We start from the raw sequence: 26,665 nt of genomic DNA, 5'->3' as shown, positions 1-26,665 counted from the left end.
AAGTGGAACAATAGAAGCAGCTTCTAAACCCTGCCTCCACTTGTCCTCCCCTAAGTTTTCCTTTCTATTTAAAAAACAAATTTCGAGCAGTTTTTTATGTTTGTTGCAGAATTTTTAAAAAGTAACTATTTTTTCCAGCTAGTGAGGCTATACAAAGAGATACCAATTCTGAAGGCAGAACAGCATGAGATAAAGCTCAACCATAAAGCAACAAGGGCATTCTTTTTTCCCCTGCAAAATAGAATCAGTCTTTTCCTCCCTCATCCTGGATTTTATCTTTTTGAGAGAAACTCCGAAGAAGGAACTGATAGGAATTTGCAACAGATTTCTTTTCTTTATTGGGTGGTGGAGGAGGGGACTAGGGGGAAGGGATAAAGGGGGAAAGTACCGAAGAGAATTTCAGGGTATCCGGCTGGGCTGATTTAGAGCAATGATCTCTCAACAGTTGAGTCATTCAGCCTTAGTTGCAAAACAGTTTTCAGCATGAAATACCAAAATGTTGTACTGTAATACTAATATAGTATGTAAAAAACAAAAACAACAAACCCACACACAAATTAAAATATAAAATCAGAATTCTGTCTTATACACATTGAAAACATTATCTAGATGTGATTTTTTAGTGAAAATGGTTGGTATATTTTACTTAAATTCAGCATTAAAAAACTTACATGAAACTAAAGGGAAAATAAAAAGAGAACCCTTCAATATTGCTGCCTCTCTCCAAATTTAGGAGTACTGTCTCAGGATTCTTGTTCTAGATAGGGCAGGGGGAAGGATGGGGTTAAAATCCTGTTTCCTCCCTTCACCACGACCAACTGAAATTCATGACGATACACGACTCTCTCCTTGGTTGTTAAAATTCTTTTACTACTTTTTATTTAGTTCATCAGTCACTGGTGGAAAACAGAGACTTTGAACTGGTTTTAGTAAGCTAGAGTTCAACTGCATATATTTTTATAAGCTGACTTAAATACTTCTGGAACATGGTGGAAAAAATTAAATTAGGGAAAGAGAGAAAAAGAAGATGGAACTAGTTCGGAATAGACAATGAGCAGCACTGAGTCTCAGAAATGGAAGCACGCCTAAGAAGAGGTATCTACCAGGAAATGAAGAAATCTGGGCCTAGAGAGCAGGAGCAGAAATAAAAATTTATGAGCCACCTCCCTGAGTCATCAGATGAAAATAAGACCATATGGGGCGCCTGGGTGGCTCAGTTGGTTAAGCAACTGCCTTCGGCTCAGGTCATGATCCTGGAGTCCCGGGATCGAGTCCCGCATCGGGCTCCCTGCTCAGCAGGGAGTCTGCTTCTCCCTCTGACCTTCCTCCTTCTCATGCTCTCTGTCTCTCATTCTCTCTCTCTCAAATAAATAAATAAAATCTTTAAAAAAAAAAAAAAAGAAAGAAAATAAGACCATATGAAAAAAAGGCAGTGAGTGAGGCCAATCCTTGGACTACTTATCTTTTAGGGGCAGGAAGCAAAGTAGAGAGAAGGCAGGGTATTAAAACTTTAACATAATATGTATCACTGTATTTCAATGTTTTGGTGCAAGCACATCTGTGGTAAAGCATGTGACACTTTGGAAGGAAGCACCTAGAAGCCTGAAGTCAATGACATCACTGACCAGAAACCTGAGCAATGGTTATATATAAACTGTGACATTAATACACTCTTATAGTTTAAAACTATAAAGTGCAGCATTTTTTTTTTTTCAGGAAAGATACCTTTTATAATAAAGTAAATATTAGAGATACATAAAGTAAAAAGAATACTAGAAGGGAAAAAGAATATTATAGTAAGTGTTCACAGTGATGCAATTAGGTTACCCCCCCAAACTTAAAATTAATACAGGGAAAGAATACCTTTGTATCTTGTGGTTCAGTTTCAGAACACTGCCTCTGTGCTGTTTCTATTTTGGAATCTAGGACATCTGGATTATCATCTGTAAATCAGTTTGGACAGAATCACAAAGGAATAAAAGCTAAATGAAAAATGAAATGCATGGTTCTATTTTAAGACAGTTTAAGACTTCTTTTTTATAGTCTTGTGATACAGTGAAGCCAAAAAGTTATTCTAAATGTATTTACATCATGTGATTTAAGCACTGAACACTGACTGTGGCCCTGGCAAACCAAAAAAGTAAAAATATAAAAAATAAAATAAAAAATCCACAAATACTTAGCTGACACCAATAAACCAGCAGGTTCTATGGAAAAGGCTTAGGGCATACATAATTCCTAGAGATACTTTTAACTTCCTAAATGAGTTAACACCTAGGAGGTATAGCTTAGTGATTGAGACCATGGGCTTAGGAATCAGATTTACTTGGTGGGAGTCAAGTCACATCTAGCCGAATCTTAATTTCTTTATAAAATGGTGATAATGCCTTACTCACATAGTTATTATCAATGTGTATAAAATAACATGAATAGTACCTAAAATATGAACTGAAGAATTAAAAAATAATTACACACTCCTAACCAAAAAAGTAAAGTATTTATCCATTCTTTCTCACATATTACTTAATATTCATTACATTTGTACTTCATGTAAGGTATCAAAGTATGAGTCTCTGTACCATCTGATATGGTAGCCACTAGCTACATGTGGCTGTTGAAATTTAAATTAAAACTGAATGCAATTATATATCCAGTCTTTCATTCACACTGACCACATTTAATTGCTCAAGAATCACACATGGCTAGTGTCTACTGTACTAGACAAAACTATAAATACAGAACACTTCCATCATTGTGGCAAGTTCTATTGGATAGCACTGTTACAGACCATGGGAAAATCAATAGTATGAAGCACAGAAAGGCTATTACATGAACCTTTACTAAAGTGCTTCACTAGCTCTATGGGGCGTCTTGTTGATATAAAATAAGGAGCTCAGTGGCACCTGGCTGGGTCCCAGGCACAGGTTACAGAAGGAGCTTGGGTTTGTGTGAGTTCCAGGGGTTGGGTCATCTGCAGGTAACAATGTAGTTTCTAAATCAAGTTCAGAAAAAACCCTGGAGGTGCCAAGCCAGTCTGGATATAAACTGGACTCCAGAGTTGTAAAAGTAAGCAATTACCCCTCTCAAAAATTTTCTATGATATTGGCCCAGTATTTTGGATGTAAAAATAATATGATCTTCAAAGATGTCTGAAAAAGGAATATATATATTCTAAATACCCAGTTCATCATCTGAAGAGGGATAATGCTTCTTTCTTTTTCTTTTAGGCATCTGTCTTTCTTCCTCTTCAACCTGGAATCAAGAATGACTATATATTAAAGTCAATAGAATTTGGAACCAATCTACTGAAATGACAGCACATTTTATTAGCTTTAGTCTTTGAAATAAGTTTTTTAAAAATCTAGAATAACACTTTCGGCATCTAGATTTGGATGAGACTTATTTTGTTAAGGTTGAGTCTTTTTTTTTGGATTTGAATGTAAATCCATACAAAACATTTAAATCTGTTTCTGGTTAGTCACTGTATTCCAACCATTCCAAAATATGTTTAAAAAAAAAAAATTTCTCCTTTTCCCATCTCTGAAGTCAAGCTATGTCTCACAATCAGTCCTAAATTTAGGACAGCATGTCCTAAATTAATTGGTACTGTTCGTCTCCTCTTTCAGTGGCCCAGCAAAGAGCTGAGCAAAGGCAGTAAGAAATAACATTTACCCGTTCTGACAGTACAACGTGGACACATCCCAATAATTGCCTACACAAGAGCATAAACAGATAAAAGTGATACGGAGATCTGCTTAATTTTTAATACATACAAAGAAGTAAAGCCTTTCTTTGTGCACCACCGAAAGCACTCTGTACAGAACATGAAATACTTGAGTTTCTTATGAAAACCCACCTGTTTAGGATTTGCTTCAACGCTGTGATCTCTTAAGGCTTCTGTGTTGTCTTTTCTGCTCCTGGATATCTCTGATTAATAAATACAAAAAAGAAAAAAAAATATTAATATTTAGTCAGTCCAATACTTATTTTAGGGGTCTGCATGGCAGCGGGAAGGACACTCTATGAATCACTGTGATGGGGTCCTCGGAGCAATCAGGCAAGCTCCGTGATGCCCCTTTGTAGAATATAAGTAAACGGGTTCATGGAGGGATGAAGTCACTGGACTCTGCATAGAGACTTCAGGGCCATTTCCTTCCAGCTCATGTAGCAACACAGTGTGAAGACGTATCCAAGGAAAACAAGTAGGTATTATTTCATAGCTGTCAGATTAGCAAACGTTCACCAGGCTGGTAATACCAAACACAGGGCAAGGTGTGAAGTTACAATTGGTACACCACCTGGGGACAATTTGGCACATTCGGTAAAGCTGAAGAGGTGCCCACCAACTCAGCAATCCCATACCTAAGTTCCAGGTACACGACACTGGGAGACAGGTACAAGATCATGCACAGCCGCACTCTGCAATTGGGAAAAGTTGCAAAAAACCCAAATGTCCACCAACAAAAGCAAAAAAGAGTAACAGTAGTATATTCACACAATGTAACACCAAACAGCAATTGAAATAAAGTAACTAGAGTTATACATACCACCACGACAAAATTTCAGAGCATAAGGCCAAAGGAAAAAATAAGGCGGAGACAGTTTCTCTAATGTGCTACCCTTTTCCTAAAGCATGCAACATCGGGCTACATATTTTTTATGGAGATATATACAGCAATTGCAGAATAGTGGTTCCCTTTTGAGCAGGGTAAGAGATTGGGATCAGCGAGGCATATGTGATTTCAACTGTATCTCTAACATTTAAAAAAAAAATGAAGCACATATACTAAATTTTTAAAGATATGACAAAAGTAGGTGATGAGTACCTGAGTGTTTATAATTATTGCTGCTTTACTCTGATGTGAAATATGGTATAATATATTATTGTAAAAAGACTCTTTCCCCACTCTTGGAATAAGGTATCAACAACATTCTGTGTTCTGTTTGGGAGCAGAATTATCCCTCTGGAGTTGGCAGCCTCCACAGGTTTCATGGAATGAGGCCTGACTCCTAGGAGAAGACTCCTAAATGTGACACAGCTGATCTGCTGACTTGAGATGGCCCATCAGAAGTAAACACAAAGTGCTCAGCACGGACCTTCTCCTACAGCACAAACCTCAGGCAGCTCTACATTCTGTATCCACAATGGGTTAAGTCCAATGTGAAGTTACTGGCAAAGTTCTAGTAGCTATTTATGGCAAGACACCACTTATAAGCTCAGGGCCTTGAACAAGGCACTGGACCTCTTCCAGCCTTGGTTTCCCCAGCTAGAGAAGTAATGCTGTTAATACCTACCAAATGATATGAATTAAGTAAGAAAATTTGTGAAGTAATCAGCACAGGGCCCGGTGTATAAGAGGCACTCAACCAATGGGAACTACGATTAATGCCAACATTAATACTATGAAATTCATTAGCTTACCTTCCTTGTTAGGAGATCTGCTACGAATTTCTTCATTTGCTCTTGAGCCCGAATTTTTGACCTAAACATACCATAGAAAAGGTTATTTATGGATAATATCACCAAAGTCTTAAAGGCAGAAAAAATAAGTAAGAGAACTGACATAACCTGGTTGTCTGGCGGAAATGTGGAAATGGGCTGGAATATGTGCTCTTTTAAATTTCACCCAGAAGCTGAAGAGCACAGAGCATCTTCGTTTTGAAGAAGTTTCGGTTTAACAAATTATCATCCTACTATGTTTTATTCACCTTGTCTTTAAAATGGTTATGGCAAAAGTGTAAGAAGTAAAAAAAAAAAAAAAAAAAAAAATTCTGAATTCTATGAATTCTCTTCCCATCCAATGATCCCTCATGATTTTTTTTCTTTACTTAAAAATGCTGAAGGATTCTGTCATTCTGTCATCTGTCTTTGGCAAATCTTGTCAACTGTACTTTTATTTTTTTAACTGAGGGGAAGTCTTAGACTATCCTACAACATTCTCAATCCTAGCTACAGAATTTCATGCACACTTGGAAAGGCAGTGATACTCTTAGGCTAGGGAAAGGCAGCTGCCAGGGGCCTCAGGGAAGTGAGGTGAGGAGCAGCACTAGCTCTACATATGGAATCCTTTTGGAGAGTAAATCTAAACCAAACCAAGGGGGCTTTTCTTTTTCCTCTTACTTGGCTGACTGTGTATGAGTTTCTAACTATAAAACAGGATGTTTCAAAGGGGTGAGGATAGCCCTCTGATGTCTGGCAATGCGCAGAGCTCCCCCGAGTTCTCTCGAGACACTGGAAATAATGTGTCTCTTCGCAATTTGCGGCCGTTTTACAAAATGTTCTCTCCTGGTAAGGTATCAGGTCCCCTGTGCATTAAGAAAGACATACAATTTCTTTCAAGCACAAAAGAGATCATGACAGCCACAGCTGGGAAAGAATATGTATACGTGTCAATTACAGTTTAGTATCTTCAGAAAAGCTTTCCAGAAACACAAAATGAACTTTAGTTCTTAAAATAAAATGTTTTGTCTATAGCACCAGGATAATTTCAGATTTTGTAATCCAATTATCAAACTTGTTACAATAATAAAAAATAGAAAGTTCACAGTTCTTTGAAGGATTTCATTAGTAATTCCCAGGTGAGTTTCCTAGTCTGAGGTATCTGGGCTTTCTGTTTCCTTAAGTGTTTCAAGACACTGCCCTAAGGAGCCACTAGAATGCAGTGCTGCTGAATTCAGAGTGACCCCCCCCTTTTTTTTCCTGGGGAAATCAACTAAATTTCAGTTAAATGTTGGCCTGAATATCTCAGCTGGTATGTTGCAGTTGAGTGGAGAGCATACCACAAATATCCTCCTGTCTCCTAAAGAATGCACAGACAATCCCTTTGCTGGATGCCCCCTTCCCATTCGCTCTCAAAACACCAAGCCCCACAACTAAACCCAAAACATTATGGTGACTTACATTATTAAATGATTCATTCACCAAGAAAGGGTCCCTCTGTAGTTCGGCTGTTCAAAAACAAAAATGAGAAATAAGGAAACTGAACATTGTTTCTGAACCACAGAGAAACAAATTTAGAATTTTTTAAGGTAAAGTAGGACTATGTCGCTAACTGGCCTAACTGCCTTGTGAACTCTAAAATTCTGACCAATTATTTTCTACAATCTGTGCCTGCCATTATGCCAGAAAAACAACAGAAATTAATGCTGCGTGCATTTTTATAATAATGGCAGTGGTCCATTAAATCCCTGCACCTATTTAACTCTGTTGGTGATCTGAGGCTTAGGAGAAAGGTAGACCTTTGCTGTAACTGTTCAGCTACAAAGTGACACTGGTTCATTTAAAAATAATGCCATCAAGTGAAAAGTTAGATTCTATTCCTTCAAACAGCAATGGTCTATTTATATTCTCTGGAAACTTGAAGTACAAGGTCTACTGTTTCCACTCAACAATGACAGAACACACATTTTTCTTTAAACAACTTCCTTTTACGTAAGTAGATCTCTTACTGAATCGTACCTAAACACAGTGAAATCATCTGGAATATACTGTGGGAACAAAGGACTTCAGGATCCAAAAATGTTACCTTCTTGACAATAACAATGGGATGTTAATTATTTGCACCTTTTTAAAAAAAGGATTTTATTTATTTATTTGAGAGAGAGAAGAGCAAGAACGAGAACATGAGCAGGGGGAGGGGCAGAGAGAGAGGCAGACTCCCCACTGAGCAAGGGCTCGCTCCCAGGACCCTGGGGTCATGACCTGAGCTGAAGGCACACGCTTAACCAACTGAGCCACCCGGGCACCCAATTATTTGTACTTTAACACGGATATACAGGTTTTAACTGATACATTTAGGTTTTGGACAAATTAGTCATTGTTAAGGTTTTAACACGTCAGCATGAATGGCTTCTCACGCCTTGGGGTGATCTTGCAAGGACTGCTTGATACTTCTGTTTATAAGGCTCTTGAGATCACATACTTTGAAGGTAACCGTCCCTTCAGATGGTTTTGCCTTGGAAGGTCCCTGCCCTGACCACCCCAGATAGTCCTGGGTGAGGATTTACACACATTACTCCTTACACACTGCCCTTCATTTTTCCTTGTCCACATAATGCACACCTACTCATCCTTCAATATTTGGCTCCAACCTAGGGGGAGTGACAAGTGTTATGAAAATGCAAAACTTACATATTCTTTGACCCTTCAATTCTCTTTTATGGAAATACTTGGGGAAACACATAACTACACGCATATGAAAGTTCATTGCAGCTTTATTTATGATAGCAAATACTATAAAAACTGGAGACCACTAAAGATCTAACAAATGGGAAAATGCGTTACAGACTACTTTCAGCTGTTAAAACAAATGAAGTCAATCTGTATAAACTAACACCGAGTAAAACAAAGAAATTAAAAAATACTATAGATACCACGGTTTCATTTTTGTTTAACTATAGAATTGTACTTAAGGTGGGTATCATGAGGAGTGGGAAAACGATTATGCACTTCTTTGTGTCTTACTTTCTATAATTAAAGGGGACAGAGAGATTGGTTCAGCTTAAACCCAGGCCCTCCCCCAAAGCCCTCCCCAGCAAAGCTGACCCCACCAGACATGAATGTATCTTTATTACAGAGAGCACCTTCCTCACTGGCATGTTACTTCTATAAACTGCATGAGTGCAGATAAGGACTGCATTCTCTACCTCAATTTCCCTAGTACTCACAAGTGCCTCGCTTACCAATGTTTGTTGGGGGAATAATTTAAAGAGCCAATGCCATCACATAGTAAACATATAGTTGCTCTCCTAGCACCTTCCCCAAGAGCTTAGTTGTGGTCTGGGGCACAATGTGCTTCCAGGGACACCAACTCTACTCTCACCCCAGGAACAGAGCTCCTGATTTACTTTAAATCAACCAGCAAGTACATTCATCTGGCCACTGTAATTAGTTTAGGGTGGACAAAGGTACCTAAGCTGAATCAGAGTAAGTCTTGGGATTTTGGCCAGGAATGAGAGGACAAAGATATTTCTCTAGAGGTTTACAAATGAGAAAGCAATTACCTCTGTTGGGGGCTGAGGGAAAGGGAAGAAATTGGGTCTTTGCAAGATGGGTCTTTGGGGACATCACCATGCTCTTGGATCATGCTCTGCCTGAACTTTGCAGTCTTGTGAATACTATTATGGACTGGATGTTTGAGTCCCCCCAAAATTCATATATCAAAACCCTAAGTCTCCAGTGTGATAGTATTTGGAGGTGGGGCCTTTGGGACGTTTAAATATCATGAGGGTGGAACACTGCTGGGATGTGTCCTTATGGAAATAAGAAGAGAGAGATCTCTTTCTCTGCATGTATACATGCAAGAACATAACCAAAAAGAGAGCCCTTACCAAGAACTGGACCATGCTGGCGCCCTGAACTTGGACCTCCAGCCTCCAGAACCAAGGGAAATAAATATTTGGTGCTTAAGCACTCGTTCTATGGAATTCTGTTCTAAACAGCCTAAACTGCCTAAGACAGTGAGCTAATACATTTCCTATAAACATCTGTAGGGTTTTTTTGACTTGCAACTAAAATCACCCTAACTGCTCTATGCGGCTGGCGTGGACATTTCAACACTGGAAAAAAAAAAAAGAAAAAGAAATGGCATAAATTTGGTCATATGCTCTAGAGTTCCTATTACTTTTTCCCCTACTTAATGTGCAGATCAGAAGAGATGATACAATATTGACTAGAATATAAACCAGAAATAATTATCCATTGTCACAATTTTCATTTCTAGTTCCCTAACCCAGTGGTTCTCAAAGTGTGGTCCAAAGACCCCTGTGGCTCCTGAAATCTTCCATCAAGAGCTCCACAAGGTCCAAACTATTGTTAAAATACTAAGGTGTTGGGGCGCCTGGGTGGCTCAGTTGGTTAAGCAACTGCCTTCGGCTCAGATCATGATCCTGGAGTCCCGGGATCGAGTCCCGCATCGGACTCCCTGCTCAGCGGGGAGTCTGCTTCTCCCTCTGATCCTCCCCCTCTCATGCTCTCTGTCTCCCATCCTCTCTCAGATAAATTAAAAAAAAATCTTAAAAAAAAAAAATACTAAGGTGTTATTCACCTTTTAAATTCATGAGTACACATGCTATTTTCCAGAGGCCATGTGAAGTTCCCAGAATTATCTGAAAAGGCTATTAAAATCCAACCATGTTACACTACATCAAAAACTAATGATGTAATGTATGGTGATTAACAAAATAAAATAAAATTAAAAAAAAATCCAACCATGTTAAGTGTGATGCTTAATTTTCTTCATATACTTCAACCAAGATAACAACAGCAACATATTGAATACAGAAACAGCCCCAAGTAACCAGCTGCTTTCTATTATGCTAGACTTAAAGATATTTGCAAAAATGCAAAACCATGTCACTTTTCTTCCTACATTTTGTCATTTGGGAAAATTTGCTATTTTTCATGAAAAAACTGTTATTTATGTTAACCTATAGTGAATGAATACATTGAATGAATACATATAACCTTCTCAGTTTTAGTTTCTTATGTGGTAAATGTCAACAGGTATAATCCACATAACAAAAGTTCTCTGGGATCCTTGATAATTTTTAAAAAGTGTAAAGTGGTCCTGAGTTTGGGAGCTGCGGCCTTAAACCTTCCTGACGCTGAGGCTCTCTCCTACAGAACATGAAGAATACCCCGAAGACAGCACACGGAGACTGGGAAGAGCCTGTATGAGCCGGAAGCAGCATCAGTACTCACCAGGGCCCAGTCAGAGCACAAGGGCCAACAGGCAGAGGTTTGGGTGGGCGCATGGGCTGCAGGCTAGCTTTTGGAAAGCAGGTGCAAGAGCACCTGGAAGGGCAGGAAGGCACGTGGAGACACGTTTTGGGGAAAGAGCAAGAGTTTGCTCCAAAGCAACTTGCTTTCTGCCATATTTATTTGGAGATAAGAGATTTAAACAATTGCCTTACATAAAACTGACAACTGATGAGAAAAAGTATATGCTAAAAATGAAATAGTAAAGAATCCTCTCCAACCTCTTTTAAAAGGTGAGATGCAAATTCACAAAGCCTGTCAGTGTTTTATTATGAATCAGCTATTATATTGATTTTATTTTTTTTAAGATTTATTTGAGAGAGAGAGAGAGAGCAGAGCAAGTGAGAGAGAACATGAGTCAGGGAGAGGGGCAGAGGGAGAAGGAAAAGCAGACTCCCGGCTGAGCAGGGAGCCCGATGCGGGACTCGATCCCAGAACCCTGGGATCACGACTTGAGCTGAAGGCAGACGCTTAACAGACTGTGCCACCCAGGCGCCCCTCAGCTATTGATTTTAAGCTGTAACAAAAGGTAAAACCACAGGCCAGGAAAACAATAATGTGAACCACCGCTGAAAGCAGCTTACCTACTCCACTTGGCTTTCTCCCACATGGACTTGCTGGTGCTGCTAGAATTTCACGGTTTTTCTCTTCCTCTGATGGTACAAATATCTAAAAAGTCCAAAGCACCATAAAAAACTAAGTTAACTGAGGTTTTTACAAGAAGACACGACTAACCTCAACTTAATTAAAACATCTAGCATCTTGTAACAACATAAAAGACTACTTTCAAGTCTGTGTAAAATTGAAATGAATACATGCCCACTTTTAAAAACAACAAACGAACAAAATCAATCTCCTATTTCATCCATCAATGTTTCTCCCATTGCTTTAAAAGTAAAACTGCAAATTAGTGTGACACACATGGCCCTCACTGATCATGCCCCTCCCTCGTCAGGTCTGCATTTGTCCATAGCACACCCTGCATCACTGCAGTGCCCATGGTCACAACTGACCCTCCTGCTCCGTGTCCAGAACATGCGTCTTTGCCTGCAAGACTCTTGTTTCTTTTTCCTCTGGTAAACTTCTACGCTACTTGTAAAACCCCACTCCAATATCTTCTTGCAAGCCCTCCCGTCTGTGTACCCATTGCTCCTGCTGGTAAGTTGAGTCTCCTCTGTACTGTACATAGTCCCCATGTTTACTGCTACCTTGTCTCTCTTATACTCAGAGGGTGCCATGAGAGCAGGCTGCAAAGGGGGCGTGGAGATTCAAGTTCTACTTTGGAAATGGATCATATAAGAACGGACAATGGATTAAATGTGGGGTGACAGCAAGAGACTGAGGGCGACTCCTGGTGTCTGGTTTGAGTAAATGGAACTATGATGGCACTATTTACTGAGATTATTGAGGTTCTTAGCTTTCCTGCCTCGGGGTATGACAACAACGTCTAAGTGTCTCAAGTACACTGGGAACAGGTACTGATGCTGAAGGACACATACACCTGCATGTGGTGAAATGGTACTCACACCATCTGCAGCTCAGCGTAACTGAACTATCAGCCATACCTCAGTTTTCAAGGTGCCTTTCAGTGCCCGTCCTCCCAGAACATTCGACGGAGACTCTTCACTGCCTAATGAAATTCAGAGCATTAAACCAATTCAATAATTTGCTTACAAAACACATGCCAAATCAAAAGGTAACAGAATGTTATTATCTAGCATGCCATGACCCCTTCCTCTAATGTTTTATTTTGCTGTCAGTAGAAAACAATAAAAGGAATATGGATGAAAAATCTTGGATGAAAGGCAGGGGTCATTTACTCATTTTTGGGGAGTGAAATTGTTCCTTGCTGTTAAGACGGCTGCCCAGAAAGAATAACAAAAGATTATTTCTGGAGACATCACATTTCCAAATATTTTTCTACAGTGTTCTGTATCAAGTTTGGCCCTAAAAGAAAATGTTCTGGGGGCACCTGGGTGGCTCAGTCGTTAAGTGTCTGCCTTCGGCTCAGGTCATGATCTCAGGGTCCTGGGATCGAGCACCGCATCGGGCTCCCTGCTCAGTGGGAAGCCTGCTTCTCCCTCTCCCACTCCCCCTGTTTGTGTCCCCTCTCTTGCGTTCTCTCTTTCTGTCAAATAAATAAATAAAATATTATAAAAAAAAAAAAAGAAAGAAAAGAAAATATTCTGGGCCACTGAGATGTTCCCAACAAAGAAAATGTTTATGAACAGACTCACTTTGCTTGCTTCACCCTGACACAGCAAAGTCTAAAATCATGTTAGGAAGCTGTGAGGCAGACAAAGGAAAATGGCATTTTCTCTGGTGGAGACTCAATCCCATCCCTGTTGCAGTCCTTTCTTTCTCTCTTCCTTGTCCCTCTGTGACTGTGGCTTCTAGTTCTTTTACCCGCCCACACAGAAGCCTCCAAAGAAAATCCTTCCTTTCTCTAAGAGGCTGCAGGCTTTTCCTTGCTAAAACCTCTTCTGTTTCTGCTCCTTCAGGGAAACAAAGGTGGGGAGGAAGGAGTAACAGACTGTAGCAATGGTTAAGTCATAAAAATCTGCAGAGGATGCAATTTACCCAGGCTAAATTCAATGGAAAATTGTCAAGTTCCTTATTTCAACCCTTGGAATACTTCCTAACGACCCCTTTCTTAAGTCCCTTTAATGAACAGGACTCAATCTACTGGCCTCGGCTTCCTGAGGCTGTATGTGATGACATCCAAGGTCTGTTCCAGTTTAAAAGTCCAGGACACTAGAATTTATACAGCCAGAGTAGAAAAGTCAACGTCCCTAACCCCTTCAGGTCTAGCCCATGACGTCCCTCTGAGTTCTCACAGCATCTAAGCACCTGCCACTAGAGTGTCACTGCCTACTTAAAACACAAGGCTGGATTCACAGCTGCTCCCCATTTTGAAGAGTTATCTTTGCATTCCCAGGGCCTAGCACAGTAGAAGCTGACCCAGAGTGTCTCAGGTTGGATGGCACAGTGAATGACTGAGTCCAAAGCTTACCCCTTTGAAAGTTATCAAGTATTTCTAGCAAGATCAACACTCTGAAATCTGTCAGGAGGGAACATGTTTCTTTTCTCTTTCAAACAAATGCCAAACCAGAAACTCATTTTACCTGAACAAGAAACTCAGTTAAAAAAAAAGTGCTCCCCTGATCGTAAGTAGCTAGCCAGACTGAACTGACACATATCACAAGTCCATAGCACATCAGATGAGGGCGTGTTTGTTGTTGCATGATTATCCCCGTTTTATACAACAGAAAACTAAAGCTCAAAGGTAATTTTTTTCTAACGGGCCCCAAGTACTATCCAAGTTATTTAAACACTCAGAACCCATTTCCTCATTCGTAAAATGAGGGTGATAAAAAAAATACTCCTTTCACAGGTCTGTTGTAAGGTAGTGTTCATTTCTACTAACAAGAAACCCGAGGGTCAAAGGTTTAGCAACTTGCACATGGCTGGCTGACTTCCTGTCTGCCAGCCTCCTGCCTCTGCTCTCCTAGCATACGAGAAATGGGTCTAAGGTTTTCAGTTTTTAAACCCAAGCTTCTAAGTTCAACCTTCCCATTTGAGAAGTTATTTTATGACATTCTGGAACCAAAATCCTCTCGGAGGACGGTCTTAAATGTACTCTACATGCAATCATCTTTGTAAAATGCTACAATGTGCAATTAGATTCTCACCTATGTCATGCAAGTTTTCTTCAGGAGGGACAGTGACCTTGAGGTCCCCTTCCTCCTGGGATGGCTTCCTCATGCCATTACCATCTCCTGCTTTCTCACTGGACCCTTGAACCAGACGTCTGCCATTGTGATCACTCTTTCTAGTCAAGTCCTGCTCACAGTTTGGAGCAGACAGGGCTACACCGTAGGCAGCTGGAGGGACCGGCACGTGGGAAGGGCCAACTTCTGACCCCTGGCCATTAACACATTCAGTGGTGGTGGTGTTCACGGGGCCCGCGGGCCAGGACTGCTCAGGGCAGGACGGCTCTGCCGCAGCGTCTCTGGCAGGTGGCGCGTCTCCGGCTTTCTCAGCACCGGGACTTACTGCCGGCAAGCAGCGGATCCCGAGGGAGGAGCCCTCAGCCGTCGGGCCCGCCGTTTGCTCTGGTCCCGTCGGATCCGCAGGCGAGTCCGCTCCCCTCCGCACACCCCTCCCCGCCCGACAGGTGCCGTGCCCTGTGGTAGCTGCCTCCCGACTCCCCTGTCCAATCTGAACAGAGCTCAGCCACGCACTCCTCTCTGCTGCATTTACGAGGCGCACACTGCTCTCCCTCGGTCCCTTCCCCGCCAGCGGCACCTCGCGGGGGCCGTCCTGGCCGAGCCCCTCCCCCGGAGCTCGCGCAGCACGTGGCTGACCGCCCGCCGCAGAGGACGCGCTGACCGCCGCCCTGTGGCGCCCCTCCTCGGCGCCCGCCGCTCTGCCCCCTGCCGGCGGCCCGGGGCGCGGACGGCTGTTGGCGGCCAACAGGCTGGGCCCCGGGGCGTCGCCCTCGCTCATCCCGGCGGCCGACGGGGGCTCTTTGCCCTCCGTGTTGCTTGCAGTCTGGGGGTTCTCCTCCTGCTTGCTGAGGCCGGCGGGCGCCGGCACGCACTCGGCCGTGCTGGTGGAAATGACGGCTGCGTCGCCCAAGTCCTCCATCCTTTCCGAGCCAGGCGGCTCGTCGTCCTGTGCGACTGCACCCATCATGACTGCCTCGCGGCCCTCGGAGGTGCTGGTGGAAATCATGGCGGTGTCGCCGATCTCCTCCGCTCGCGTGACCGAGGGCTGGCCGTCCTGCCGAGGGGCGGCGCTAGACACGCGGCCCTCGCAGTCTTCTCCCGAGCTGGTGGAGATGATGGCGCTCCCGTCTTTCTCTTCCAGGACAGTGGCGGGTCGCGCCTTCTCACTTCCGGCACGGGCGCCGCCAACAGAAGCCTCGCACTCCTCTGCTATGCTGGTGGAGATGAGCGCGCACTCGTCTTTGTCCTCCTTGCTGGTGGAGGCGCGCGGGCTCTCCAGTGCTGTGGGTGCGCTGGGCGTGGGGCCCTCGAAGTCGTCGGGGCCCAGCAAGCCTGGGCCCTGAGCGCCGTCCTCCACGGTGGCCATCGGCTGCTGACTTTCCGCACACGTGTCGGTCGTGGCGCTGGAAATGGGCACTTCGAACTCCTCCCCTAGGCTCGTGGAAATCATGGCACACTCGTCTTTCTCCTCACTTCTCACAGCAGGGCCTGGGCTCCCACCTCCTGACACTGCACTGGGCATGGGGGCCTCAAATTCCTCCATGTTTATTCTGGTGCCTTCCATGTTTTCTCCCGCTCTCAGCATGCTGGAATGACCTCCGGCCACATCCGCAACGGTGCTCAACTGAGCGGCGTAGTCGTGCGTGCTACTGGTGGAAATCATCAAGCCCTTGCCTGGACTCTTAACCCCAGCTAAACAAGCGTGGGTGGTAACCCTGTCACTGGCTGTCCTGGCCCTAAGGCCATCGCATTCTTCATTGTCCACTGAGGTGATGACACCTTCATCTTCTTTTCCACCGGGCGACGTGTGACCAGCTTCACATTCTGGGACTGCCCTGGACGCAAGTACCTCGTAACTGCCCCCCACCAAGCCAGTGGAAATTGTGGTATCATCAACTTTTTCTTTTCTGGTTGGCAAACTGTCACTCTGACCTGAAGCCGCACTAGTCATGGGACCCTCGCAACCTCCGGGAACTGGTACTACTTCACCCTTCCCTGAAGCCGCACTGGTCACGCTGCTTTCGACGACCCCTTTCGCACTGGAGCAGATCTCCGCACGTTTCATGCCCTTCTCTGCACCACTCATGCTGTCAACGTTGCTCTCGTTGGCATTGGTGATGGTGGCTCCGGCCTCAGCTCCCACGTGCCCTGCCGCAGTGCCAATCTGACTGTCGCCTTCCTCGGCACTTCCACAAATCGATACCCCTTCATTCTCCTCCTCTGTCCCAGTGCAAGTGGATGCGTGCCCGATTTCATTTCCCCTTCCAGTACTGGTCACCACCCCTTCACCTTCCTCATCCTCCTCTTTTGCACCGGTGCTCGTTACAATTCCTTCGTCATCACATGGCCCAGCAGCGACTGATGGCACGTTAGGGGCTTCTTTGGCGACCGTGCTATCCATTGCACCCTCTGCACTGTCTTCTGATTCAGAACTTAGAGCAAAGCCCTCACTGCCCTCTTCTGAGCCTGTGCAGCTCGCCGGCCCCTCTCCGTCGTCTTCTGTTATCCCTGTGCTGGTGACAGCACTTTCGCCTTCCGCCCCGTCATTCACAGAAGCGTCTCCTTCCTGGGGGGCACCGGTTCCAGGTGGCGGGTCGTTACCGACAAGGGCCACGGCTGCCCCCGCAACCACGCGCTCCTCCTGTCGCTCGGCACCTGTTACTGAGCACATGACAGAGGTAGCGCTTCTCCTTTCTGCCCCGGTGCATGTCACAGTCCCCTCAGTTTCTTTTTTGGGGCCCATTCTCGTCGTATTTCTCTGGAACCCATCCACCTCTTCACTGCTTAAGGAACCCCCCCTTATTTCTGTCCCAGCACTTGTCACCGCGCCATCGCTTTCAACCTCACTAATAAAGGTAACAGTTCCTTCAGCCATTTCTGAGCCTCGACGTGAAGAACCGTCACATTTTTCTTCAGAGCCGGCACTGGTGACGGCATCATCCTTCTCTTCTGTCACACCACTGTTGACACTGTCTTCAACTGTACCTTCGTGAGCAGTCACAGGGTCCACTGCCCTTTCTTCAGATTCAGCCATAGCACACTCTCCACTCTCCCCCTCCTTGGTGCTTGTGAGGAAGGGTTCACTTTCGGCAAATCCTTCTGTGACAACGCCTCCACCTTCTTCAGCTGCAGCAAAAACAGTGCATTCGCTGGCTTCTGCCCCAGTGTGAAGAGGATTGTTTCTAGAGCATGCTCCTGTTATGAAGCCTTCGTCGGCCTCAATGCTCGTGCAGGGCACAGCCACCTCACCCTCTCCTGTTTCTGAGGAAGTGGTCGTGGCATGCCCTGCCTTTACTGCGTTTGGGGGAACACCTTCATCCTTCCCTGCAGTGCTAGTGGCGAAAGAAGTCTTTTCGGCTCTGCCAGACCCCGTTGTCCCATTGGCAGTTTTTCTGTTCCTTTGCTGTAAAACTGAAGAAGCAGTGTTACTTCCAGCGCTGGTGTCCACCTCACTACTTTCAGTCCTTCCTTCAACCACAATTGATGTGTTTTCCATTTCACCTGGGCCACTACTACATTTAGGTTCAACAGTCTCAGCACCTTTTTCTGTACTCATGCCTACCACAGGGTCAACAGTGATGCCATGTTTTTTGCCATTTTCTAGGACACCTCTCGCTGTCTGCTTTGAACTGGGCTCTGTGTTGAAGTCACTTTCTTTCCTGGCCATGTCCATCAAGCCGCCTTCTTTGTGAGCATTCCCATTTTCCGTATTCACGTCTATTAACTTGCTACCAACAGGCACATTTACTTTTCCTTGTTTAGTGTGCAGCAGAGCAGGCTGGAAACCTTCTGGAATGTGTCTTCTGCCATCCATGCTTGCTTTTGCCAGTGTATCTACTGTGGAAACTGCCCCACTTTCTTTGCTGTCTCTTGTCCCGGGGACTTCTGATTCCCTAACAGTCCAACTTTGGTTAGGAATATCAGAGTGCTCCACAAGGGAGGTGCTGGCTGTGCCACCTTCTAAAGCAGTCCTTTTGTCAATCAAAGGACTTACATCTGTATCACGAGATTGCTTCTGAGGCATCACAGTTACTGAACTTAAGGACGGTGAAAGATCTGAATTGAGGGAATGTTCATGACCAGCATCTCCTTGAGCTACATGTTCTTCAGTGGGTCGGGTTGTGTTTTTCAAATTCTTTTGTGCCCTATCATTTTCTGATGGGGCTCGAGACAATAGTCTAGGACTAGTTTCAGAGTCTGTATTGGTTTCATGAGCTCCCTGTTGAATGGGTTCTTTCTCCCCAGGGTTCAGTTTGGACACAGCACTTTGGATATGCACTTTCCTGGTCAGGGTGCCTTTATGGTTAGCGTGCTTTTCAGAATTACTAACAACTCCTGTTCCACGTCCTGATTTACAGGCTGGAGCTGCTGTTTTTGAATCTACTGTGGAAGTTCTTAATTCATCCTTTAGAACCATGATAGTGGTTTTTTGTTTCATAACATTTTCAGAGTCAGTGTCTTGCTGAGAACTACTGTTGCTGCTGTCTTGGGTTTTAGATACTTCAAATGCATTTTCAACAGCTGGCTCAGAATCAATTTCCATTGGCTCTTGTTCAGGCGTTAATGTGGTATCACTGCCCCTTTTTGGTTTCTGAACAGAGGAACTATTGGGAGTACTCAAGGAGTTTGCTGCTGATTTTTCTTCTCCTTTGGTCATTTCTTGGGATAAGCTTCCTCTTCGGTTTTCACACAACCTTCTACTTAATTTCTTTTCCACAACCGAACTACTCCCTCTGGTCTTTTCATGATTACCGTCAACTTCTTTACCATCCTTGTCATCTGATTTGTTTTCTTCCTTCTTTTTCACTTCCTTACTACCGTGCTTTAAGCTTCTGCTTTTGTGCCCATCTGATAACTTCCTCTCAGGTCTGGAGGAGCCTGACTCCTTATCAGCCTTATATTTCTCCTTTGCTAATGGTAACTTGGCTCTGTGACTAGAATCCTTCTGTGTACCATGTGCTGAGGAAGCGGCACTGTCCAATACAGCTTCAACCCCAGTTTCCTCAAAAGGTTTGTCTTCAGCTTTAGACTTTCGCTGTCTATCTGGGTCGATCTCTTCTGTGTTCTTCTCCTTATCTGATTTTGGAGTGGCTGCCTGTTTTGTGACACTTTCTTGTAATTCCATTTCAGCTGCTTTTAACTGTTTGCCTTGACTTTTTGGTTTAGACTTTAACGTAAGTTTCTCTTCTAGTAGGCTCTTTGTTCTTCGCTTCTCCTTGTGAACTACCTCTTCTGGTTTTGAATTACTATCTAAATTAGTTGAGTCTGTATCACACTTATCCTCTGAATAACTTTCACTTCTTCTCTGTAATGTGATTCCATGTTGCCTGGAACTCAGAGAATCTTTCTGAATTTTAGAATCACTTGATCTTCTTGATTTGTGCTCTGCCTTAGTCTTCTCAGCTGGTATGTGCCTCTCTTTTTTATTGTTTTCTTTACGAACATTCTCATCTGTTTTTATAATATATTCAGAAACTGGCTTTCCATCTTTGCCTAAAATTGATAATTTCCTTTCATTCTTATGTTTACTTTTTCGTTCAGTTTTATCATCTGAAGAAAGTTTTGTTTGCTGACTTTGCTTTTGAATATTTTCATCCACTTTTAAACCTTTCTCCGAAGAGTGAAGCTCAGTCTCATCACCTGTTTTATGCAGACAGTCACCTTTATATTTATGTTTTGTAGACAATTTGTCTTCTGACAGAGTCTTCTCTTTTTCAGGCTTCTCCTTGGAGGATTTTGCCTCTTTCTTAGGTAGGCTTTTCACATGTGGTATTTCAGAATCATCTTTTTTTAGATGCTTTTCATTTTTAAGTGTGTTTTTCTGTTTCTGGGGCTCTTCTGTGCCAATTTCTGACCGTTCCGCTTGCCTTTTCCCATCTCTTGTATCAGGCTCTTCCTGTGCCCCTTCCACCACAACAGGGGTAGATGTGCGTCTTTTATGTTCTCTTTCTATTTTGGGTTCATTTTTGTTTTCGTCAGCTGAATGCAAAGATTCTGAAAGTCTCCGGGCAGGTTTACTTAGTTCACTTTTTACATGAACATGCTTCAGATCCTTTGAAGAAGACACCTTTTCCTTTTCACAATGCTGTAAGAAAATAAAAGTTAAAATATGAGCAATACTAAAATCGATTTTTATATTCAAACTTAACATTTGGGAACACTGGATATGCTGAATGCTGTCATGTGTCACATGTTACTTAATCTCAGCCAGCAGCCTGTGGTAGGTACTGGTGACCTCATTTTATGCACCAGGAAACTGAAGCTCAGAGTGCCTTCATAACCTGATACCCACGCAATAAATTGAGGGGATTTCATTCTCAATTGAGTACTCTTCCCACTACATCACAGACATCTGTGCACAGACTAGTTATTATTCCTGAGACTTGTCCATGCATTTGGGAGGCCTTTAACTCCAAATTGTTAAAGCTCACTAATACCCAGTAGCCATTAATGCCATTAATAAATATAAGCTGCACGAAATGACAGTGTGATGTTCTTTTTAGTCCCAAAGCATAGTCTGTGATGATGAAGACAATTTAAAAATTTTATACTGAAATAAAGGTTTCCTAACGTTTTAATTTAGGAGTCTGAATTATTTATGGAAACCTCATGAATCCAGGCTACTTGTAGGACATTCTACTTAGAAGTTTCAAATGCACACAATAACTCACTCTAACAGTAACCATATCACATATAAAGCATGCGTATGTTTATGTAACCAAAGGAAGACAGTGATGGACCAGTGCATCTGGCCCTTCCTCCCTGTCCCACGATATGGCACTGAGGAGATTATTAATATTAATGAATGAATGCTGATCAAACACACTTTAGTACAGTCTCACTGACTACTACCAGTAATTACTCTTATTCAAATAATGGAATGAAGTTCTCAGAAGATCTCTGTGTCTCTGGGTCAGTTTATCACTGTACCTTCTTACCATTTAGCATAAAGACTAATGCAATTCTACTAACTCAGGGAGCAGGGCGCAGTGAAATCTTAAAAAATACTTTAAAATTCATCAAAGAAAGAACAAGGATTTTATCAACCCAATTTTACAATAAGTTTCAACCAATTAACGTGAATAAATATTGTAAAACATGCCATTAAAACATCAGGATCTACTCATAAATATATCTGTAATTTGTGAATAAAGAAATCAAGATTACTTATTGGATACGAATAAATAATCTCTAAATTATTAGTTTTCCCTTGGAAATGTTAATATAGTTTGGGAATAGGGGCGCCTGGCTGGCTCAGTTGGTAGAGAGCATATGACTCTTGGTTTCAGGGTTGTAATTTTGAGCCCCAGGTTTGGCGTGGAAGCCCACTAAAAAAAAAAAAAAAGTTTGGCTTCAGAATTATAAACATGGCAGAGAAAATAAGGATTTAAACCCAGTGAAAGTAAAAGTTTATCCCAAGAAAATAATCCAAACATTCATTGAACATAATTTTTACTATCTAAATTGATCAGATCTTGGAAGTAATCTAAGTGCTCAACTCTAAGGAAATGCTTAAATGATGGTATGTCTATTCGATATAACACTACACAATCATTAAATATAGTAATTACAAGCTTACAAGGTAACATGAGTAAGAGGGAATGTTAAAATCATTTTGCAAGATTACATCCACTCTACGAAATTATGTACATTTGTGGATGAGGAATTCAAGAGAATGAAATGGATGGTCTGCTATGCAGAGGGATTTTAGCCCCCCTCCCCTTTCTTTTTTATTTATTTATTTAAAAAAAATATTTTATTTATTTATCTGACAGAGAGACACTGAGAGAGGGAACACAAACAGGAGGAGTGGGAGAGGGAGAAGCAGGCTTCCTGCTGAGCAGGGAGCCCGACATGGGACTCGATCCCAGGACCCTGGGATCATGACCTGAGCCGAAGGCAGACACTTAACAACTGAGCCACCCAGGTGCCCTCTATTTTTTTTTTTTTAAAGATTTTATTTATTTATTTGAGAGAGAGAAAGAGAGAGCGTGAGAGAGAGGGAGCATGAGCAGGGGGAGGGGTAGAGGGAGAAGTAGACACCCCACTGAGCAGGAAGCCCAATGTGGGGCTTGATCCTGGGACTCTGGGATCATGACCTGAGCCAAAGGCAGACGTTTAACTCACTGAGCCACCCAGGCACCACCTCCCCTTTCTTTCTTATTATTATTACTAGCAATTTTGTTATTGCCAATATAAGAAACAGGGGTGGGGAGTTGGGGGGTGAGGGAAAGGAAAGTAGAAAAAAGTAGCTGTTACCTGGATAAATGATTACATGAATCAACTGGTCAAAATGAGGAATTCGGGCCATAATATAGGATGTGGGTTCAAGATGCTGAAAATGAGGGATTTTTAATTTAACTTGGAAAAGATAAAATTGAATTTCTAAGTTTTACTCCAAAGGACTGAATGACCTGTATCTAACAAAAGATCATTTAAAATGGGTTTTATTAATTAAGACACACCTCACTTGTCTTGAGAGTTTCTTTGGAATCTTCTTCAGATTGAGGTTTCTTTTTAGAATTCTCTTCAACATTCCTAAGTGGGAGGAAAGAGTCATACATGAACTTTATTTGAATCAAATGTTTCTCAGGAAGGTTAAAAAAAAAAAAAGCTTAGTTTTCCTTTATTATAAACACTTGATCCATAAATGAAGGCTCGTTACATTTCAATTTAACTCCTATCATAGTCAACAGAAGCAAACATAATCGCCAGTGTGACACAGATAACTTACTCTTGGCACTAAAGGAAAGTATACTTGAAAAAAAATTCCTAATTTGTTGCTTGAAGATGAATATTTTATGGGTTATAATTAGATTTTGAAAGTCTTACCATCTTTTGAGTAAATAGGGTAGTAGGATTTATTCAGATCAATAGGAATGAGGTACAGTAAGAAAACTGAGAGCAGACTCCTCTCACTGAGTTCTGCGAATTACTGATTCTGCTACCTTGAAGTCTATGACAAATGTCCATAATTGCATCCTGATCATAGCTTTTGGCTCCAAGGACTTCAGAGCCACTTCAGCTTTCTAATTCTATAGAATTAAATATAATGCAATGGTAAGTAAGAATTTGGTTCAGCCCTCTGGTTTATGGGGAGATACATGAGATATTGTTGAAGAGAATGCCTAGCAAGCCTGGAAAATGGATGCAGTCACTGTAGACGTTATTGAATGTCCACAGTGGAGATACTTCCTGAGTATTCTAGAGGGTCCACGAACTCTGAACTTCTAGAAACAACTGTGGGTTTATGCATGTGCGTTTTTCTGGGGATCCACTCTCCAAAAATGATTACGATACACTACTTTGAAATACAGATATCAACACAATGAATTATGCTACGGGAAGTGCAATCCAACAGTTTTCATAAACATGCAATAATGACACAAACGTTCAAAGTATGGCTCTTTACTGTCCCTGTCAATGCCTCTCTTCTGAAAGCATGCCAGGGGAATGTTACAATGGGAAAGCTGCCAGATAAAATACATACCTTGAATCTTTCTTTCTTTTTTTGCTTAAGGCTACTTTTTTCTCTAAAACTTTCCGTTCTTTAAGGACTTCTTTAATTCTGGGGGTTTTAGGTTCCACAATCTTTGTTGATGATTCTTCTAAATCTACACTATTTTTGCCTAGGAAAGAAACAATCAATAAACTGTATTTCAGAACAGAGTTTATAAACAGTGTTAGTACTTCTTTCTCATTAAGATTTTCTAATCACTGTAAAAATGCTAGATGACTTTAACACCCTTAAGTTGTGCTGGAATTAAAAATAATATTTTAGATGGAAGAGTCTTACCTTTTTTATTTCAAATGCATATATACATATGTATTTTTGTATATTACACAGGATCAGTGCCCAGACTAAGTTCAGTTTTGTTCAGTGAAATATTCCAGATAAATGTCTGACACTTTAGTTAACCTAAAGCATTGATTAATTCTACTAATATCACCAGCAAGGCTTGATTACTCACGGGTTAACAATTCATTTTCCAGTGATAATTCATTCCACAACCACTGGAAAATAAATTGCTAAAATGTGACTTGTATAAGCTGACACCTGACAGAATGTTTAGACACAGAAATATAATTAAAAAAGTGATTCAACACATCAGATTAAAAAGGAAATCTCCCATACCTGAAAACAGATTATTTTTTTAATACAGCAGTTTTCTGACATGCAATTTAGATCATTATATTTTATAATCATCTCATAAGTAATATACGAATATCTAGAAAATAATGAAGTATATAAGATATTTAAAATATTAACGTTAACACCTCCTATACCTTGAATCTTAGCTTTCGAAGACTTTGTCTTTTCAGCTTTCTGCTTTCGTTTTTCTTCAAGTTTCTCTCTATTAATTTGCCTTCTTAAAAGCCTCTCTTCTTTTTCTTTAGCCTAAAACCACAAAATATTCACAATTATCCTGACCGACTATCAGGAAAAAGCAAAAACACCAAAAAAAAAAGTTTGCCCTTCAAATGTTCTTACAAAATAATGGGCTTTGCAAAGGTGCATATTCATTACACAATTTGAAAGCTACCAGAAGAATAAGAGACAGATGTGCAAATTTTCTATTACTCTTTCAGATTGTCATGAGTTTAAAGAATGGGAAAGGTATCATTTTGAGAAATGGTGGTTTAATAAACCAGTTAGTTTAATTATAAGGAGAGCTGTGGGGGGCACCCGGGTGGCTCAGTCAGTTAAGCATCTGACTCCTGATTTTAGCTCAGGTCATGATCTCAGGGTTGTGAGACTGAGCCCCATGTGCGGCTCTGTGCTGGGCATGGAGCCTGCTTAAGATTCTCTCTCTCTGTCTCCCTCTGCCCCACTGCTCTCTTTCTCTCTCTCAAAAAAACAAAGGCAGCTGTGAAAATATGTATGAACATCAAGTATACATAGGCAAATCTCCATAATTTTTAAATTATTCTTAAAGGAGAAAGTTGTGCAGATTTAAGAGACAGCTAGTCCTACAACAAATACAACTTGCTGGTTATGCTCTCAGGACCCAGGTTTTGAATGTGGGACTTTTGCTTTCCTATTTAAAAAAAAACAAGAATCCAGTCATTGTGGGTTACTCCCACCACCCCTTTCCCGCTCAGAACTCAGTCTCAACGTGCCAAAAATCCTAAGTATAGGCGTAACTCCTGATGAAGCAAGTTTCTCAAGAGATAAGCCACTATCTATCAGCATTTCTATTTCCTTCAAATAATTTTCTGTGCAATAATATTTCCTCATTCTAAAATGTGCACTCCATATTTTAATGTTTCTAAAACTGTTAAGTCATCTTAAAACATGTACACATATGAGGTGGCAATTTTTTTCTGTAAGAAGCTGTTAATAATCCAAGGACCCATCTTGTAACTAGAAAATATGTAGACTGCACCCCCCTCTTCATATTATGTTGATGGCTGCATATCCTCTTTGTATGACTCAATCCACACTGGATTCAAACATGTCCATACTGTGAAGCATTCGTTACCAAGTTCTCGCTATTGATCATAATGACACGAACACCTATGTCCCCTGTTTATGTCTGTTCTGCCTCATTAAATGACAGGTTCCTGAAGGCAATACCAACATGTCCGTTTAGTGTGCTTCCCAGTACCTTGCACACAGACTAGCCAAGTTTGTCAACCCAGCTGAATAGGTTAAAAGAGCAACAGATCGAGTCTGACTTACAATTGACTGGCGCCGTTGTTCTACAGTAAGCTCATCGTCAGAGTCACTGTAATACTTTGAGTAAAGATATGGTTTGTGAACATAAGAGTGCCGTACACTTTTCGCTTTTCCTTCACTGGGATCACTGGTTTGAGTTTTTGTTTTGTTCTGCTTGTTCTTCTCCTCATCTGGAAGAAAGCCAATAGGAAAAGGAGTGCTTCGGTAAATGACCAATACAAGCCACACCATGCTTTATCAACATCAAGGGGCAAGAACAGCACCCATGGAGTTCAAGTGTATTTGTAGGTCCAATGGGAAATACCAGCAGGTAAAAAATCAGAAATAAACACTCTTAAAGGCTGTAATCCGTATCTTATTTCTTACCATTAGCTCCTCACACATAAAGAAAGCGAAGAAAGACCAGATCTTGTCGCCATTTACGGTTCCTTGCAAATAGTTAATTCTCACTTGTATGTCAGTGGACTTGGTATGAATGTTCCACCACTAAAACCA

General features: G+C 41.9%; 1 protein-coding gene across 1 annotated transcript in view; it reads right to left on the bottom strand.

Moving 5' to 3' along the window:
• Positions 1–26,665, bottom strand: part of BOD1L1 (biorientation of chromosomes in cell division 1 like 1) — a 53,169-nt gene that overhangs the window by 12,592 nt on the left and 13,912 nt on the right. The window contains exons 6-17 of the mRNA XM_035005292.1: positions 26,174–26,340; positions 24,778–24,889; positions 23,981–24,119; positions 22,956–23,028; positions 14,452–20,575; positions 12,325–12,389; positions 11,344–11,428; positions 6,902–6,948; positions 5,423–5,483; positions 3,857–3,927; positions 3,180–3,252; positions 1,864–1,943 (exon numbers count right to left, since the gene is read on the bottom strand). Coding sequence (XP_034861183.1) covers positions 1,864–1,943; positions 3,180–3,252; positions 3,857–3,927; positions 5,423–5,483; positions 6,902–6,948; positions 11,344–11,428; positions 12,325–12,389; positions 14,452–20,575; positions 22,956–23,028; positions 23,981–24,119; positions 24,778–24,889; positions 26,174–26,340 — 7,097 coding nt within the window. The remainder of the gene's footprint in view (positions 1–1,863; positions 1,944–3,179; positions 3,253–3,856; positions 3,928–5,422; positions 5,484–6,901; positions 6,949–11,343; positions 11,429–12,324; positions 12,390–14,451; positions 20,576–22,955; positions 23,029–23,980; positions 24,120–24,777; positions 24,890–26,173; positions 26,341–26,665) is intronic.

Source organism: Mirounga leonina, unplaced genomic scaffold (genome assembly GCF_011800145.1).
Source record: "Mirounga leonina isolate KUSES-001 unplaced genomic scaffold, KU_Mleo_1.0 Mir_129, whole genome shotgun sequence".
Lineage (NCBI taxonomy): Eukaryota > Metazoa > Chordata > Mammalia > Carnivora > Phocidae > Mirounga > Mirounga leonina.
This window is presented reverse-complemented; position numbering and strand designations above follow the sequence as displayed.